General features: G+C 39.0%; 1 protein-coding gene across 4 annotated transcripts in view; it reads left to right on the top strand.

The window, feature by feature from the left end:
* Nucleotides 1-16,971, top strand: part of LOC122719890 (longitudinals lacking protein, isoforms H/M/V-like) — an 83,961-nt gene that overhangs the window by 34,187 nt on the left and 32,803 nt on the right. The window contains exon 4 of one of the 4 annotated variants that reach the window (XM_043946131.1): nt 1,367-2,907. The exons of the other annotated variants lie outside the window; for them this stretch is intronic. Coding sequence (XP_043802066.1) covers nt 1,367-1,960 — 594 coding nt within the window. The 3' untranslated portion in view covers nt 1,961-2,907. Of the gene's footprint in view, nt 1-1,366; nt 2,908-16,971 lie in introns of those variants that run through there. 4 annotated transcript variants of the gene reach the window in all.

Genomic DNA, 16,971 nt, shown 5'->3' with positions numbered 1-16,971 from the left:
GTGGGGGTTGCCGTGGGCCCGTACATGTGTCACTCGTTATCATGTCATGACACATATACGCGTCTATACATATATAGACACGTCACACAACGATCCGTGATATATACGTGTGTATATATAAAACACGTTCCATTTACGCTGTTTTTTTTACACACACATAAATAAGACAGTTCCTTATGCCCATTATACATATATATATATATATATATATATATACATATATATATATATGTTATCTCTGGGGTGCCCGTCGTGCCAAACAAAAATGAGCGTCAACTTCTTGTGCTACCGTCTTACATGCCGTCGAGAAAGGTGTCATTTTTCTCGTCAGGCCCTCAGGGACTTCTTTTTTTTTTTCCAACCGAAACGAGAGAGGGGTTGATAATGATCATGACGTGAAGATAATACAGAGGAGGAAGGAAAGACAGAGAGAACCTTGCGTACACGCGTAACATCCGGTGCTTCTTTATAAAAGTAGTGGTCTCGCGAAGACAAGCCTTGCCTGTTCTTTCTTTATTTTTATTTTTTTTTCTTTCTACTTTTTCTTTTCTTTTTTTTTTTTTTTGTATTTTAACCAACGGTCTAGTGGCGAATAGCGAAAAACATAAAGCAGAGAATAGTTGAGAAAAAAAATTAAGAGAGCAAAGAGAACACGCAAGAGGCAACGGAGACGGAGAAAAATCGAGAGAGAGCGAGAACGAGAGACAGAAAGAGAGAGAGAGAGAGAGAGGAGAGAAAGAAAGAATGAGAGAAAGAGAACAAGAGAATAGAAAAGAAATGAAAGAGAGAGCGAGAGAAAGACACGGTATTTCGAACGAGAAACGCGAATCTACAGCGATTGCGCGTCGTATATGCATATATAATATACACGCATCTGTGTACACGTTGCAAGTCGAGTAGCGTCGAAACGAGCGATTTGTCGCGACGAAGTAGAGGGAACGTGCATATAGCATCCACGCGATGCGTCACAAGTGATGACGGAGAAAGAGAAAGACGGAGAGAAATCTGTTTTCCGCTTGAAACGATCACTTCAAAGCAAACGAGACGGGAAACTTTTGCCAAATATAAGATAGATGAATAGATAAATAGATAGATAAACATAGATAGATAAATTAGATAACTTAGTGAAATTAGATAGATGGATGAAAAAGAGGAGAAAGCAAGAGAGAGAGAGAGAGAGATAAAGGCTGAAAAAGAGAGAGAAATTGTGCGTGAAAGAGAGAGAGAGAGAGAGAGAGAGAGAGAGAGAGAGGAGGAAGAAAGCGAAAGCGGAAGGGAGAGCGAGAAGCAATTATTACTGTGGGGGTGTTACGGACGAGCTAAAGGGGAAGACAAGAAGTTGATGTTCTTGTTTGTTTGGTTGCAGGAGTTGATGGGTGTGGATGAGCGGATGTTTGCGTGCATGTACTGCGGTGCCTCGTTCCTCCACCAGAGCAAGCTGGCGCGGCACATCCTCTCGCACAGCCTCGAGTCGCTCAAGTACCGTGAGCAGGCGGCCCACCTGCAGCTGCAGGCTCAGCTGGGCCTCGAACCCGGTATGCACCTGCCGCCGGAGGCCCACTACCCCACCGCAGGTACGATCGAGCCGATGGATCTCGAGCTCGCGGCCCACTCGGACCCGACCTCCGGCGTCGTCCTCTGCAAGTTCTGCGGCAAGTCGTTCCCGGACGTTGGCTCCCTGATAGCCCACCTACCGGCGCATACAGGTGACAGGCCGTTCAAGTGCGAGTTCTGTGGCAAAGCCTTCAAGTTGCGCCACCACATGAAGGACCATTGTCGGGTGCACACCGGGGAACGGCCGTTCCGGTGTACGCTGTGCGGCAAGACCTTCTCGAGGTCGACCATACTCAAGGCCCACGAAAAGACACATTATCCGAAGTATGTGCGCAAGTTCCTGTCCCCGAGCCCCGTGGATCCTTCCGAGGAAGAGGCCCCGCCGCCGCCACCGCCGCATCATTGAGTTCGCCTTAGACCGTGCAACAACCGCCACGTTCACCACCGCCGGAGGAACAATCGCCGATCGATACACCTTCCTTCACCCCTTGTTCCTTCCCACTTTCCTACGCCCCGTTCCGAGCACGCGATCATCAACGCCGTTCGCTACGCATCGATCGCTACCACCAGCGTAACCGCGATCAACGCGCGGGAGAAGGATTCTCCGGATAGGGAACGGATCACGATCGCTTGTCCAAGGATCCGTCGGATAATAGACGTGATTGTCCGAGTGATGACACGGGGGATGATGCGGTCGGACGTGGGAAAGGGAAACACGGACACGAGCAGTTCTACTACTAGTGGTGCCTCATTCTCATTCGCTCGTTGTTTCTCGCATTTCTTTCCTTATTTATCCCCGCTACTACTACTATTACTATTACTACTACTACTACTACTACTATTATTACTACTAGTACTATCGTTTCTTCTCCTGGTTATCGTGTGTCATCGTGTCCTTCTCTCGACACACCAGGTTCCGTCGTTCGACCTCCCACCACTGCTCGTCTCGTTAAACGGCCGAGAAACGTTCGTGCGCCTCCTCCGTTGCCCACGCGTGGTCCCCGTGCCCGTTATCTCTCCCTGCTGTCGTTCCTGCTCTCTCCTCCTGTCTTTTCGTTCGTCTCCACGGAGGGTGTACACCTCCCGTTCATCGATCCCCACTGAGCGACGAGGCAAAAAGCCGGCGGTGTTTCTAGTTAGTCCTGTGATTTTGGTTAGGATGGTTGGTAAACGCGTGTTCAGAGGGAGGGACACGTTAAAACGAGCTCCCTCGTTTAATCAGTGCTTTAAGACGAAACGTTTAGCTTATATATACATATATATATATTATATATATATCGATAAATTATTAAAGGTATATATATATATATGTGAGTGAGAGGAAGAGCGAGAGGAAGAAAGTGAGAGAGAAAGAGAGGGAGAGAGAGAAAGAAAGAAAGAGAGAAAGAGAGAGAGAGAGAGAGAGAGAGAGAGAGAGAAAGAATTAGAGAGAAAGGGAGAAAGAGTGTGAGGATGGGAGAGAAAGGGAGACAAAGAAGAGAAGAATAAGAAGAACACGATTAAAGAAGAGGACGATGAAGATGGAAGATGGAGATTTTTAAATCGAGATACAAATTAAACGAGAGATAAAAAGAAAATTAAAAAAAAAAAAAAAACGGACGTTGAAATGATAGAGTGAGAGAGAAAGGAAGAGAAAAAGAGAGAAAGAAAGAAAGAAAAAGAAAGGAAGAAAGGAAGCAAGCAAGCAAGAAAGAAAGAAAGAAAGAAAGAAAGAAAGAGGACGAATGGAAGAGAGAGAAGAGAGAAAGAAAAAAAAAAAAATTTGAGCCGCCACGGTTGGTGCTTTTAAGAGATTTTCATAAAATGCTGTGAATATTATATTGATTACGATTAACTATAAACTATTGTAATAATGTAATAACGTTGTACGATGTACGATGTGACTGTTGTTGATACGATTGAGAATATTTTATACAGTTGACAAGGGGAGGGGTGTTGGGATTCGCGCGCGCCGACGATAAAACGATTTACGAAGAAAAAAAGAAAAAAAAAAAAAAAACACATACGCGCACGCGCGCGCACACACACACACATATACATACACACATATACACATTCACATATACACACAACACGCGCGAGAAAAAGGGCAACACAAGGGGGCTCGGGGAGGGGGGTTGGGTTAGGACTGACGACGAGGGTAGGGTGTACGGGGTTCGTGGGAGGGTTTAGCGACAAGAAACGTCCACGTTCTTGAACAGAGGATTGTTGAGTGCGCTCGTCGTGGACGTTCTCTCGTGGTTCAAAACACACGTCGACGTATAGATATAGCGATCTTCGAAGAAAGATTTTTCTCGAAGAAGCGACTCGGCTGCCGGACTCGAGTTTACTCGAGCGTGTCGGAATCTTCGGTGCGTCGTAACCTTCCCGAATTGTTTTCTCATTCCCTTTGTGGCGCGCGTCCGTATTTTGTATATTTGTATTTCGTTCCTCGGCTCTGTTATTCCGTACGCGGCGGTTCATTACGGACGACCTCGGCTCGTTGGATTTCGCGCTTCTGTTTACATTCTGCGTACATTCGCTCGGCGTAACTCGTCGAGGAAAGTTATCGGTGGTATTACGTCCGTATACACGCGCAGATCCAAATTATCCAGAAAAACTTTTCGTTTCTTTCTTACGGTAAAACGCTTTCGAGGTATTCGAGAAGTGATTTTCTCTCGGCTTAATCCCATATTAATTGATATGTTAAAGGCTTTCCTTCGGCCGGGAATTTGTCCATTCGTCGAGGAGAATTAATGGATGTGCAATGTCCTTGTAACGTGTACCTTCGTTTCATTTACGGCTTTAATACAAGCTTTTCTCGAATTATATTCTTAAAGGATGTATCCTTTAAAATATCTAACTTAAATCTGGACTAAATATCTTATAAAACTCTTCGTTCTTTCTCCCGTAGGCATTTCTAAAATTTTCCTTCTTGATTGATTCCTCTTTCAAGATTTTATCCTTTCCCTAATTTAAAATTCGGACGAACATATCTTCTGAATCAGCTTCTCTTACAAACAGGATTTAATTCCTCAAATCTTCGTTCCTTCTCCCCTAGATATATTATTCCAAAGTTTTCTCTTCGATTATTAAGTTTCTAAAACTTCGTTCGATCTTCGACTCTCGCAGGATACTCATCCTTCGTGGAGTCTAGCTATATATATCGATACTGTTAAATATCTTTCCAGCTTTCGACCTCGTTCCGTTTCATCCGAGACCGAGGCTCCAGTTAATTACATCGCGTTAACGAGAACAGATTATCGCGTATCTCATTGGCGAACGGCCTGTCGTCGCGGAGCGTTCCCGCGTAGCCTGCTTCAAATGTATTACGCGTGTTCACAGACCTCTTACCCAATCCCTATCACGCGCATCGACGTATATAACGCGATATCGAGAGCGCGTGTCGGCCGCGCCAAACGCATCGGAGATAGCCAAGTCGGCGCGTGTATAATATAATCTAACGACGATGCGGTAGGCCAGCGAATCAGTGCAATAACTATTATAAATCACGATAATGCGTTTCCCTTATTCTTCTTACCCTGATTTCTTCTTCTTTTTTTTTTTTTTTTTTTTTTTTTTTTGAATCTTGATATCGATCACGGTTCACTCGGTTTTCCCCTCCTTCCCTCTTCCCTTCTTTATCCTATCCTCATCCCCTGTTTATTTATTTCCTTTACGTGTACGCGATATTTCCTTTTGCTTCAAAACCAAGATGATGAGAGAAGCGATGATCGAAAAATCGATCGATATCGATCGTTCGAATTCGAAATTTTTAAACCATCAGGTTTGTTCGAAAGGAAATGGAGTTTAAAGAGAGCGTGTTTTTTTTCTTCTTCTTCTTCTTCTTCGCGAGGAAGAACGTCGTCGTTCGAATTTCTTTCGTGAATCTCTTTCGACCTCCGGGGTCGAGTGTGTGTGTGTGTGTGTGTGTGTGTGTGTGTGATAATAGGTTCGAAGATCGTGCAATAAGAAGAAGAAAAGAATGGAAGAATTGGAAATGACCTTTTGTTTTCGAGGAGGAAACGCGTTTCTGTCCAGTTACGGGCACGTACGAAAATTTCTCCTCTAAATGGTTCGCGAAGAAACGGAAACGGAAGATCGAACGCTGACGTTGCGCGCAGAGAGAAAGAGAGAAAGAGAGAGAGAGAAAGAGAGAAAGGGAGAAAGAGAGAACACACACACACGTGTTCGAGGTGCAAAACGCAACTTTATTCCGTAAACAGGATGTATTCCGTGCGATTTCTGTGGATCGACGTGGTGAAGAATCCATCGAGGTATGAGAAGCAGAAACATTAATAATTACGTAGATCTTTGATGTTTTTCTTTTTTTTTTTCTCTCTCTCTCTTCGTTTTTTTTTTATTTTTCCTTTTTTTCAATTTACAATATGTAATTAGAATATTCTTATTTTATACTCTTAGTAGTTATTAACACTTTTTTTACAGAGAGTGGATAATATTATGGAGAACGAGGTTTCCATAATACATTCGCGTTGAATTGCAAATCTTGATTCTCATTTCAAATTTTAGCGATGTTTAAATAATCGTAAATCATTATGTGTTTTACTGTTTGATCGGGCTTGTTGAGGTATTGAATCGATGTTATTCGTTTGTTTTTTCACTCGTGCCTAATTTGAAAAAAAAAGAAGAGAAAAAGAAAAAAGGGTGAGACTGAATTGCAAATATTGCACAATTCTCACGCAGCAATCCGATTGTGCAATCCGAGAACAGGTTTGCAAACTCGACGAACAAATTATAATATCGCGTCTTTGAATATTCAACGCAACAAATTATTTAGAAGTTAAATGAATTGATTTAAAAAAAAAAAAAAAAAAAATTTATAATTATCAGGAATCGCAAAAAAAAAAAAAATGGTTTCCATGCGTACTTCAGTTCGCGAAGAAATTCCTAAGAACGAACAATGAACTATCGATGAAAAAAATAATCTTCTAAATAATCTTTCATCGAATAATTAATTACTATGCAACAAAGTTACTAAATTATTAAATTGATTAACAATTGATTTTTTTTCTTTACAACAATTTATCGTTTACAATCTCAAAATTTTCAAAAAAAAAAAAAAAGAAAACAAAGTCACAACGATATTTCATCTTTCCTCTATTCTCACGATTGGTACGAAATCATTTTTGTCGTCGTATCGAGTCGACAGTTGTGGAAACATTCTGCGCAGGATAAGCGCGATGCGCTTTTTCACGGCGCATCCTGACAAACGATAATATTTCTTTCCACGTTTTCGGTCGTATTCCGAAAAAAAGGAAAGAAAGAAAAGAAAAGAAAAAAAAAAAGAAAAAAAAAAAATCGTGAATCGTGCGCGAAAACGCGCGAAACAAAGCTAGGATCGCCGCGTTTCGGCCGTCACAATGCGGCGATGACCTCGCGTATATTCTCATGAGCGTACGGGTGATACGAGAACCAGTATTCGAGCAGCTTACTTTTGTTTTCCTATTAGTTTAGATAAGGTTGAATAACGTGTACCGTGGGTGTTTAAGCGTAACGTAGTCTCGATCGTAGTTTCGATTCGATCGCAATGGGGTCGAGATGAAAAGGGAGAAGGAATACGTGATATTTCGCGATATTATTATCATTATCGCGTTTTTAAATTCGTTCCTGTGTGATATTGTCGATCGATGGGAGTGTAAAGGTATCGTCATTGTTTTACAATTTATCCTCATCATTTTTAGTAGAAAGACATAAAAGTCATTGTAAAGTTTCTTCTTTTCATTAAAATATTCTTCTTTTAATAGAAATATTTTATCGTTAACGTTTAACGTGTCTTTCGCTTCTTCCTTGAAAATATTGCATTAAGTGTGGAAATAATGTTTAATTTTTTTTTCTCTCTTTTTATTTTTCTTATAGAATTACACGATATTTTTTATTTAAATAGGGATTATTTAAGCGGAAAGCTTGCTACGATGTACGATACAAATGGAAACTTATTTTGTTACGAATTGTTCACATTGAATAAATAGATAATTCAATGTTTCTAACCGAGCATAAAATACTGAGTGTAGAGAATAAATTAGGGTTAGAAAAAATTGCATTGTTTGGAAATTTGAAAGTTATTGATTATTCCAAATAACGAAAAGATCTATTAATTGTTTCTTCTGGATTGCATACGAATGATGACACATAATTTATGAGACGACTTATGATGATTCAACGTGTTCGAAGTTAAAATGGTCTTTTGTTACTTACTCGTTTTCTTCTCTTTTTTTTTTTTTGTCCGTCTAACAATCGAAGAAGGGAGTGGTCGTGTAAATATGATAAGACAATGCTAAGGAAATATCTAAAATTTGCATTCTTAACGTTCAATTTCATTTGTCTCTGACAAATTTATCCGACCGCTAATTATTTTTTATTGTGACGTATGATTGTGTTTCACCGTTTTGACGCGTAATAGGGAAGATTTCACGATAGAGGACGCAATAGTTAATTTTTAAACATCAAACAAAATAGATAATGAAACGAACCCGCTATTTTCTATATTATTCAATTATCCAATTATAGATAAACCAACAGATTTATTTATTTCTCTCGTGCTCTGTAGAAAATTTAGAAAGTTTCCCCCTCTCTTTATTTTTATCCCTCGATTACACTGTAATAAAACCCTACTTTTCCCTCCCTCTAATTTCGCATCGCCAAGCCCATCAACGAAAAAGTAAACTTACTATTTAATACTTTTTTTATCACATGAAAAATAGATAACAGATATAAAAAACATTATTACCAAAATTAATCCGAAGATTATGAATGGCTTGAAAAAAAAACAAAAATTTTCTACGTAAATTTTCGTAAATAAAAAAAACAAAAAAAAAAAGAAATTAAATACCCTAAAAATTAAATATCTTAAAAATATATCTCGTACCTTCCATCGAAATAGCGAAGAGGGATGGCATCGCGGAAGGGGGAGGGAGTGAAACGAGGATATTTCGATCGTTCGACATTCGCAGTTACGGTCGATGGAGTCGTGCATCGAGCAGGACTTTTTTTTTCTCTCCTCTCTCTCTCTCTCTCTCTCTCTCTCTCTTTCCTTCCTAGGTTTCTCGAGCTTATTGTATATTTAGTAGCAGACTGCTTTCTACCGCCGTCCTCGTGCTCCTCGCGAGAGAAAGAGAGAGAGAGAGAATGGAGAACGGTGGTGGAGAAATCGATCGATCCGTGAAATATTCATCGTGTTCCGCGTTTGAGGCCCTGCACCGAAGGAAAGGAATCGGTCAACGGGACTTCTCCTCGCTTCGTATCGATTAATCGATGGGTTGCACGCGATTTCAATGTCGTTAGGGACCGTGAAATCGTGAATATTAATCCGTCACCGTGGATCAGCCGCGGATGGATCAAAAAAAAGTTAACGCGTTCCCGTTTCCATCCCCGCGAATCCTTTCCCCGCGTTTAATTCTACTTTGATCCTCTCCTTTTATTTTTCTTTCCGCCATTTTCTCCTTTTGGTTTCCTGGCTCGTTGCCAGATCTGATTCCAGACAGGATTAGGGGGAGTTTCGAGCTTGTAAACTGGAAACGATTCGCTTCCACTTTTTGCAACAGTTTGACGTGAGTTTTTTTTTCCCTTTTTTTTTTTTATTTTTTTCTCTTTTCTTTCTTCTTTTTTTTTTTCGAATTTGCGTTTCTATCCTGACGGCGTTTTTTAATCCAACGGCGTTTCGAAGTATCGACATTCGTTCGATGATTGACAGTCAGGTAAAAAACGCGTCACGTCGATCATGGAACTCTGTGGAACCGTCTTCTGGTCCGAGTTTGACGAAGTTTGCATTCGAACGTTTTTTTTTTTTCGATTGTCCTTTCTTTCTTCCGCCTCGTTTCTTTTTTTTTTTTTTTCGAGCGAATACTTTCTGCGATACTTCTCGTATCTTTTTTCTTTTTTTCAACGAGGATGATAAACGTCGTGAAATTCTTACGTATATACAGGTACAATACAAGAAAGAATTATGTATATTTATTATATCGAGTTAATAAGTTACACGCGAAGGAGCGTAAATTTTTTCTCAATTAATTTATCGAACGATGAATAAATACACCAAGAGATTACGAATCATTAAAATTACGTGGCTTGTGACATTTCGACCTTTTCGCAATTTTCTCGATGCTACTACGCCTTGAATCAGATAAATATTTAATAATTAATAGTTTTTACAAACAATCGATACAATCTCGTTTCCTCCGTTTGCCTTCACGGTGTTTGTTTTTTGGTACAGTTTTCGATTCAAGATTAGCTAAAACTCAAGAATTTCGTTTATTAACGGTCAATGAAATAAAACTCGTTTCGTTTCATCGAGTTTCGTTCAATTCGCATCGATTATTAAATCGAATAAGATAAAAAAAAGATGTAAACGATTTGTGTGTGAAAAACGCAATTGATTCATACTCTCTCTCTCTCTTTCTCTCTCTCTCTGTTTCTCTCTCTTTGTCTCTCTCTCTCTCTCTGTCTCTCTCTCACACATTAAATTACAAGCATTGATAAGCAAAATGTTTACACGTTGCATGGGAACGTTGCATTTCTTGTTTCTATCTTGTTTCTTGTTTCTATTTATATTCATATATACATGATTGATCGTTGAAAAAGATAAAAAAGATGGAAAAACCGAGAGATCGTTTTTGAAAAATCAAATGATTCAGTTCGAGCTATTTTTAAATTTAATTTATACTTTCATCCTCGTTTTATCGGCGTAACGAATGTAAATAAAATTTTTTGTTTTTATTGGAGAAATTCGTGAAATTCGTATCTTGGAAAAAAAAAAAAAAAAATAATTCTCTCACTTAATTTGCGAAATCTCGGTTAATAATCGGAGAATCGATGTTTGTCGAGTTTAAAATGAAATTCCGTGTAATCGGATTAATTCGATATTATTAGCTAGCTCATGGGAATTCTATTAATATATTCTCGACGAGAATCGAATCGTATCTCGTTGATTGTTAAATAATAAAAAAAAGGAAAAAAATTGCGTTGGAGACGTGTTCGTTAATTTCGAATAAAAAAAAAAAAAATTGGAAAAATCGTATCGATAACTCCATAACGTGATAACGATTTAATCGATCGATGAAAATTTAACGCACTTGATAATTTTGATAAACAATTGTGTGATATTTGGGGGGAGAAGAGGAGGAGGTTCGCGTTTGTGAAAGATACGATTTTCAATCGTGTGAATTATTATATCCCGTTCTTTATTTTTATTTCGATAAAAAAATAAACCAAATTTCGGAAAAAAATTTTTTACGCGAAATTGTCCAATATCCATTATCGATTCTTTCATATTACTCGAATCGAGAAATTAAAAATTATAGTCAAGGGATGAAACAACTTTTCCAATTTTCACTTTTTGCACAATATCTTCTTCGCGTAATCGATAAAAATATAAAAGAGAATTATTATTTTTTACATACTGGACAATTATCTAAAAGTATCTAAAAGTAATAAGTTGATTGAAATTTTTGAAATAAGATTATTCTGTTTTCAAAAAAAAAAAAAATAATGGAATAATATTCTTCGATCGAAGTAATATTAATATCAATAAGGTACGTAATTGGAACGTAGAATGGATCGGGTCTTAGATAAATTCAATGAAATCTAAACACTGCACGCGCGTCGTCGAACACAGATTTCTCTCTACAGATGAAAAACAGAAACATTCGTATCAATTCTTTATAATTTACCACGACTTATGACCACTGTGTTTATCGAACAAACCTCCCGACAAAATTTATCGTTTACATAACCAACTTTACATCTAAATCGTTCCAACTCGTACATTTCACGATAACACGAAACTCGATCCGGATTTATGCACGAACGAATCTCCATCCATCATCTCTATCCTTCCTCGAGAAAAAGAAACCAAAAAAAGAAGAGAAAGAGAGAGAGAGAGAGAAAGAGAAAACACATCAAATTAATCCCTAAGAATAATAAGAAAAGATGAAACAAACACCTTGATTACCGCTTAATCATGTGCAAAAAATGTTTTTAAAAGATTTTCGTACTTCTCTCTATCTCTATCTCGTCACGTAAGTTTCCGCGTGGCATTGGTACGTCGCCCCCTTTCCCTCACCTTTCCCCGCATTTTCCGCGAATTCTGATCGGCCCACCCGGATAAACCCGGGGATCGACGTTTAAACCGCGCGTGATTCCGCGTTTAATCGAGCTTTAATTTTCGGCCCCTCCTCCTCCCCTCCTCCCCCTCCCACGGGAACCCAATCGAATTCGATCGGGTCGTCGCGAAACGGTCGATCAATTTATAACTAGCATCGATTAACCGTCACGGACAATTCCAATGTGGAAAACGGACGGACGTGGGACAGGGAAAACGAGGGAGAGGGGTTTGGTCGTCCAAGGATCGGCTTGATAACTCCGGAGGGGGGAGGGGGAAAGCAGAAAAAAAAATTCGCTTCTGTTTCGAAGATGTGTACCGTTCGAAATTCTCCACGATGGATGGATAGGACGTGGTGTTTCGTTACTCGGTTTTGCAATTGGAGGTGAGAGAGAAAGAGAGAGAGGATAGGAGGAAAGTTTCCCTGATGAAATATTCATAATGTTTTTTTTTTTATTTTTTAGAAACGTTGGAGGGAGGGTGTAGATCTGGTGCAAAAAGAAAGATTTAATAATTGTTTCGAATATATATATATATATTTTCGTTTGGATTTGATTCTCGGATGAGTTTTGAAAATTTGAATATTTGAATCTTTGTGAAATATTATGTTTCTTTAATGTAGATGTGTGTAGATTGGAAAATAAAATTCGTCCGCCAGTTAGTTCCAGATATACCCGAGGTCTGTAAACGGAAGTTGGAGAGACTCGCGCTTTCAGGAAAATAATAGGTTATCGTGTGGCAGAAGTGAAAAAATTCGTGTATTTCTTTGATAAAGCATTCGCGCTGTCTGTAATCTGTCTGCGCTCTCGATAAAAATTTCTAAATTTTTATTTGCTCACTTGCTAGATCAACAACGCGTTAATTCGCATCGATCTTTTAATTGGTTCGTTCTTCTTCGAAATCCTTCCATCGATCGTGAAGACAAATTTTCTTCCCCTCTTCCTATCTCTCAAGTGCATCATCTAAACATGGAAAAGTGTCAAATGCGAAAAACGCATCAAATATCTTCCAGCTTTCTGCCAGCCAGAACAACTCTCGATCTTGGACAAACTTTCCTCAATTTTCCTCGTATCAATATCAATAACTTCAGTAAATTATCAAAATTATTAACGATTTTTGTTTTATATTTCCTCCTACAAAAAAAAAAGAAGAAAAAAAATATTCCGTTTCAATCTGTAAACATCGAATTTCCATGGAAAGCTAAAAAATAAACGATGCAAAAATCGCTCGATCTCGAAGAGAAGGAGTAATTCTCTCGAGGCAACGCGTTGCAATGGCGAAAGTTTCGTAGGAGTGGTTATCCGGGGAGAAGACGATTGCCGCGGAAAAATCGCAATTAACGAGAGGAGTCGGCCGTCACAACTGTAACCTTGCAATCGTAAAGGTCTAAAAATATAATGAACGCACGGAAAACTGCATAATGCATCGACCCAACTGCGCTGCGTTATCGCGCTCACGAGCGACCGAGCGATCATGCATGCATGCATGTATGTACGACGTGCACGTCACCACAGATAAATCGTAAATTGGACAGTGACGCTCAATTTTGCGTGTGGAGAAACAACCGATTTTCTTTTTTTTTTTTTCCCACTAAGCGACCATTATACGAAGGGGAGGATTGGTGAGTCGTGATGGGTTGGAAATCAGAGGATTTTCCTGTCGATGAATCGCTACGGTTAATTTCGATCACGATTAATAACGATTGGGTATTCAAAAGATAGAATTTTGGATTTTTTTTTTTTTTTTTGCTTTATTTTTAAGTAGATCGGTTGATATGTTTTTCTAGAATTTCATTTGAGAAATTGGAAAGCTGATTTCGTGGAAAGAACATTTAAGAGTTTAGAGGTTTATAATTTTTCCTTTAAAGGAATAGGAAATTTAATCAGATTTTGGAAATAGAGATATAAAAATAGCAATGCACGTTGCTTCGTTCGAGATTCTGTCGATCTTCGAGGAGTTTTATTATTCTTTTCTCATGGAATTTTGATCTAGATCGCGAACGATTTTTCCATCATTCCAAAATTATATTGGATTCATTAGATATGATTCACAAGATATTCGAATTTAAATTGGATTATTTAATTTTAGGGTACTTAATATTCCTGATTAACCGTTTGTTTTGTGATATTTTTCCTATGAATTTCGATATTAAATTACAATCGATACGAATTATAATATAAAAAAGGTATATCGTATTTGTAAACATGAATATACATAATGTATATAATTCTAATTTCAATTTTGGAAATTGAAAATGACATAATTACAAATTGCGTATAATTTATCCATATTTCGTATTTGATATTATAACCATACACGAATAATTAACGTTGATTCGAATAAAAAATCGTAAGTCAATCAATGTGAAATATAGAGATGTAAAAATTGGCCAAAACTTTTCTGGATTACTTACGATCCAATTACCACCAATTCGATTTATCGAAATACGAAAAATAACGAAACGATCGACGATAGAAAAAAATAATATTTTTTTCTCCAAATTTGAACGCTTTGATCTCCGTCGTTTTTCTCTTTTTCTTTTCTCTCCTTTTTTTTTTTTATGCATCTATCTTATTTAAATAACAAGATAGAAATATTTATGCAATCTCCACTTCCGTTTACTATCGAGATTCGTCGGAAAACTGACTCATGAGAAAACGAACATGTTTGTACAAATGTCATTCGTGAAAGATAAACTTATTGCTTATTTCTCGATGATGAAATTGTTGATGAAAAATTTACACAAATATATATATTTTTTTTCTTCTCGCGATCTTCTTATTCGTCCTCTCTCGCTCTCTCTTTCTCTCTCTCTCTCTCGTACGCCTCACGAACCCTCCATCCAAACTTCGAAACGAAGCGAGAAAATCGCGTGGAAAGAGAACGAGAGAGAGAGAGAGAGAGAGAAAATAATTCCAACTCGAAAAAGATACATCGAGAATTCAGACGAAATTGCCGATAGGTTCGAGCCAACTTTTGCACGGGAGCGATTGCGTGGAATTGCGCGCACGCGAAGTAGAAAGGGTAATTGTCCTGTGCACGGTTGATCGAGAGGAAAGGGGAGGGAAATTCCGAGCGAAAGGGGATCGTCCCTTGATCGTTTGCGTATTTTACGATGCCGCGGACATTAGACATCTTCCCGTAAATTTAGATGGCCGTTTCAAAAATTAAAGAGCTCGGAGGAGCTCTTGCACGAGTACAAATTTGCCAGCTGTTCGATGCAAAATTCACGAAGTGTTCGTGTTTTTTATCCCCCTTCCCCGGGAGAAAGGATATTACATTTTTTGTCCTTTTTCGTCGTATGAAAATTTGATCGGGGAAAAAAAAAAATGTACGTACAGTTTTCTGTATTTTTTTTTTTTTTTTTTTTCCTCTTCTTCTTCTTCTTCTTCTCTTTGGCTAGAATTATATCGCTTTGGTTATTAATCGAACCGATTAATTGAACCAATATAATTTTAGCAATTACAAGCAGATAAACATGCTGACGAGCACGAATATAGTTTTGCAAATTAATTGAATAATTTCTACGTAATAAATTGGAAACGGTAATTAGTTTGGATACGTGTTATTACTAGATATTTATCGAATTATATGTAGTAAATAGTCGATCGAAGTGAGAGCTAACGCGTCTGCAAATGCAGCGTTTCAAAAACGACAGATTCCATACGATCTTTCTATTTCTTCCGCCTCTCCTCTCTTTGCTTCTCTAAATTTTCTCGAACGCGCGTATGATGAAAACAAAAAAAGGAAGGGAAATAAAGATACGAATCGTCGGAAGAAAAAAAAAAAAGTATATTCTTCAAAATTTTCCACGAATCGAAACGGATCCTTCGCATCAACCAAAACCATCCCTCCAATCTCTCAAACGTAACCCGCAAGTTCTCGTCGGCGCGAACGATCGCACAATACCTCGTTAATTGCGATTCCCGGAGAGAAAGAAGTAAAAAGAAAGAAAGAAAGAAAGAAAGAAAGAAAGAAAGAAATAAATAAATCGTGAAAAATCTCACGTTCGTCCATACGTACGCTACTCAAAAAAAAAAAAAGAAAAAAAAAGGAAGGAGAAAAAGCACGAATGGTCGGACATTTTCCACGATTTCCCCTAAGAGGGCCACTCTCGTTCATTTATCGCGGCGCGTTTAATTTCCACGCGTTAGTGACTCTCGACGACGTATCGCCTCTCCTCGACTCAATTACCAATTACGATCGCGAGCGACGATCTCGGCGAGCATTCGAGCGAGGGGTGACGAGCACGAAGGAATCCGTGGAAAGAAGGGGGAGATTAATCCGTAGCTTCGTATTATGATCGTTAATTGCATCATGGTCGTAAAATGATCTTTTTGAACAAATTTTAAACCGCACAAGTGTCGAATCATCGCTATGATTCTCTGTCATATACGATATACGTGTAACGACGTATTAACTTCAATTATGATCTATCGTACAGTGTTACGATTCCCTGAATCGTAATTTTAAACCAATGGTTCACTGGAACATCATTTCCGACCCTTGTACGAGCCATTAACTTAAATCCATCGCTCGAGTCAATGCTCGCCTCGCAGCATTCGTGTCCACAAACTTCGGAAATCGATTGATTTGTATATCGATCAGATAGAATTGACCTTGAAAAATAGGAGAAATGGAAAATTAAGATAGCTAAATAATTAATCCGCGTTACACGAAAAATTGGAAAGAAATATTTCCGACGTTACTCGATCACAGATTTTCGCATTTTAAAAGTCAAGAACGATACACCCTATTAGAACGGCTGATATCAGAATTTTCGAGCCATCGAACCCGTGTCTCGAATCCGTGCGCTGGTTTACGCTCTCTTGCCTCGATCGTGAACGTGATTTCGAGGATCGGACGTAGCCAACGAGAACCATTCGACGCCGTCGTCACCGTACGACGTCGTCGACGTCGACCCTATTTACACGCACGCATCGGTCGCCCGTTTCCCTTGATAGGTGCACGGACACGTTCGAGGTCGCAATTACGCCGCGAAACGCGGAACAACGATCGCCCAGTAAAGTGCAATCGAGAAGAGAATTAATGAACGCCGCGCGCCGCTCACGTAGAGTACAATCAATTAGTAAAGTTCCAATTAACGTAGGGTTTTAGGTCATCCCCCTCCCCCTCCTCCCTCCGGATGGCTCCCCGAACCGCGCAACCGAATCGCGCTCGCCTCGACTTCCGTTTCCCCGCGGCCATTAAGATATTCCACGAGAGGATTTCGAGTTCCCGGAATTTTCGTCCAATTTCGTCCAATTTCCTATTCCTTTAAATCTATTTCTGTCTCGTTACTTTTTTTTTTTTTTTTTTTT

This window comes from Apis laboriosa, unplaced genomic scaffold, assembly GCF_014066325.1.
Source record: "Apis laboriosa isolate Shangri-la unplaced genomic scaffold, ASM1406632v1 scaffold9_cov152, whole genome shotgun sequence".
Lineage (NCBI taxonomy): Eukaryota > Metazoa > Arthropoda > Insecta > Hymenoptera > Apidae > Apis > Apis laboriosa.
Note: the sequence above shows the minus strand (reverse complement) of the source record. Positions and strands in the feature narration are given on the sequence as shown.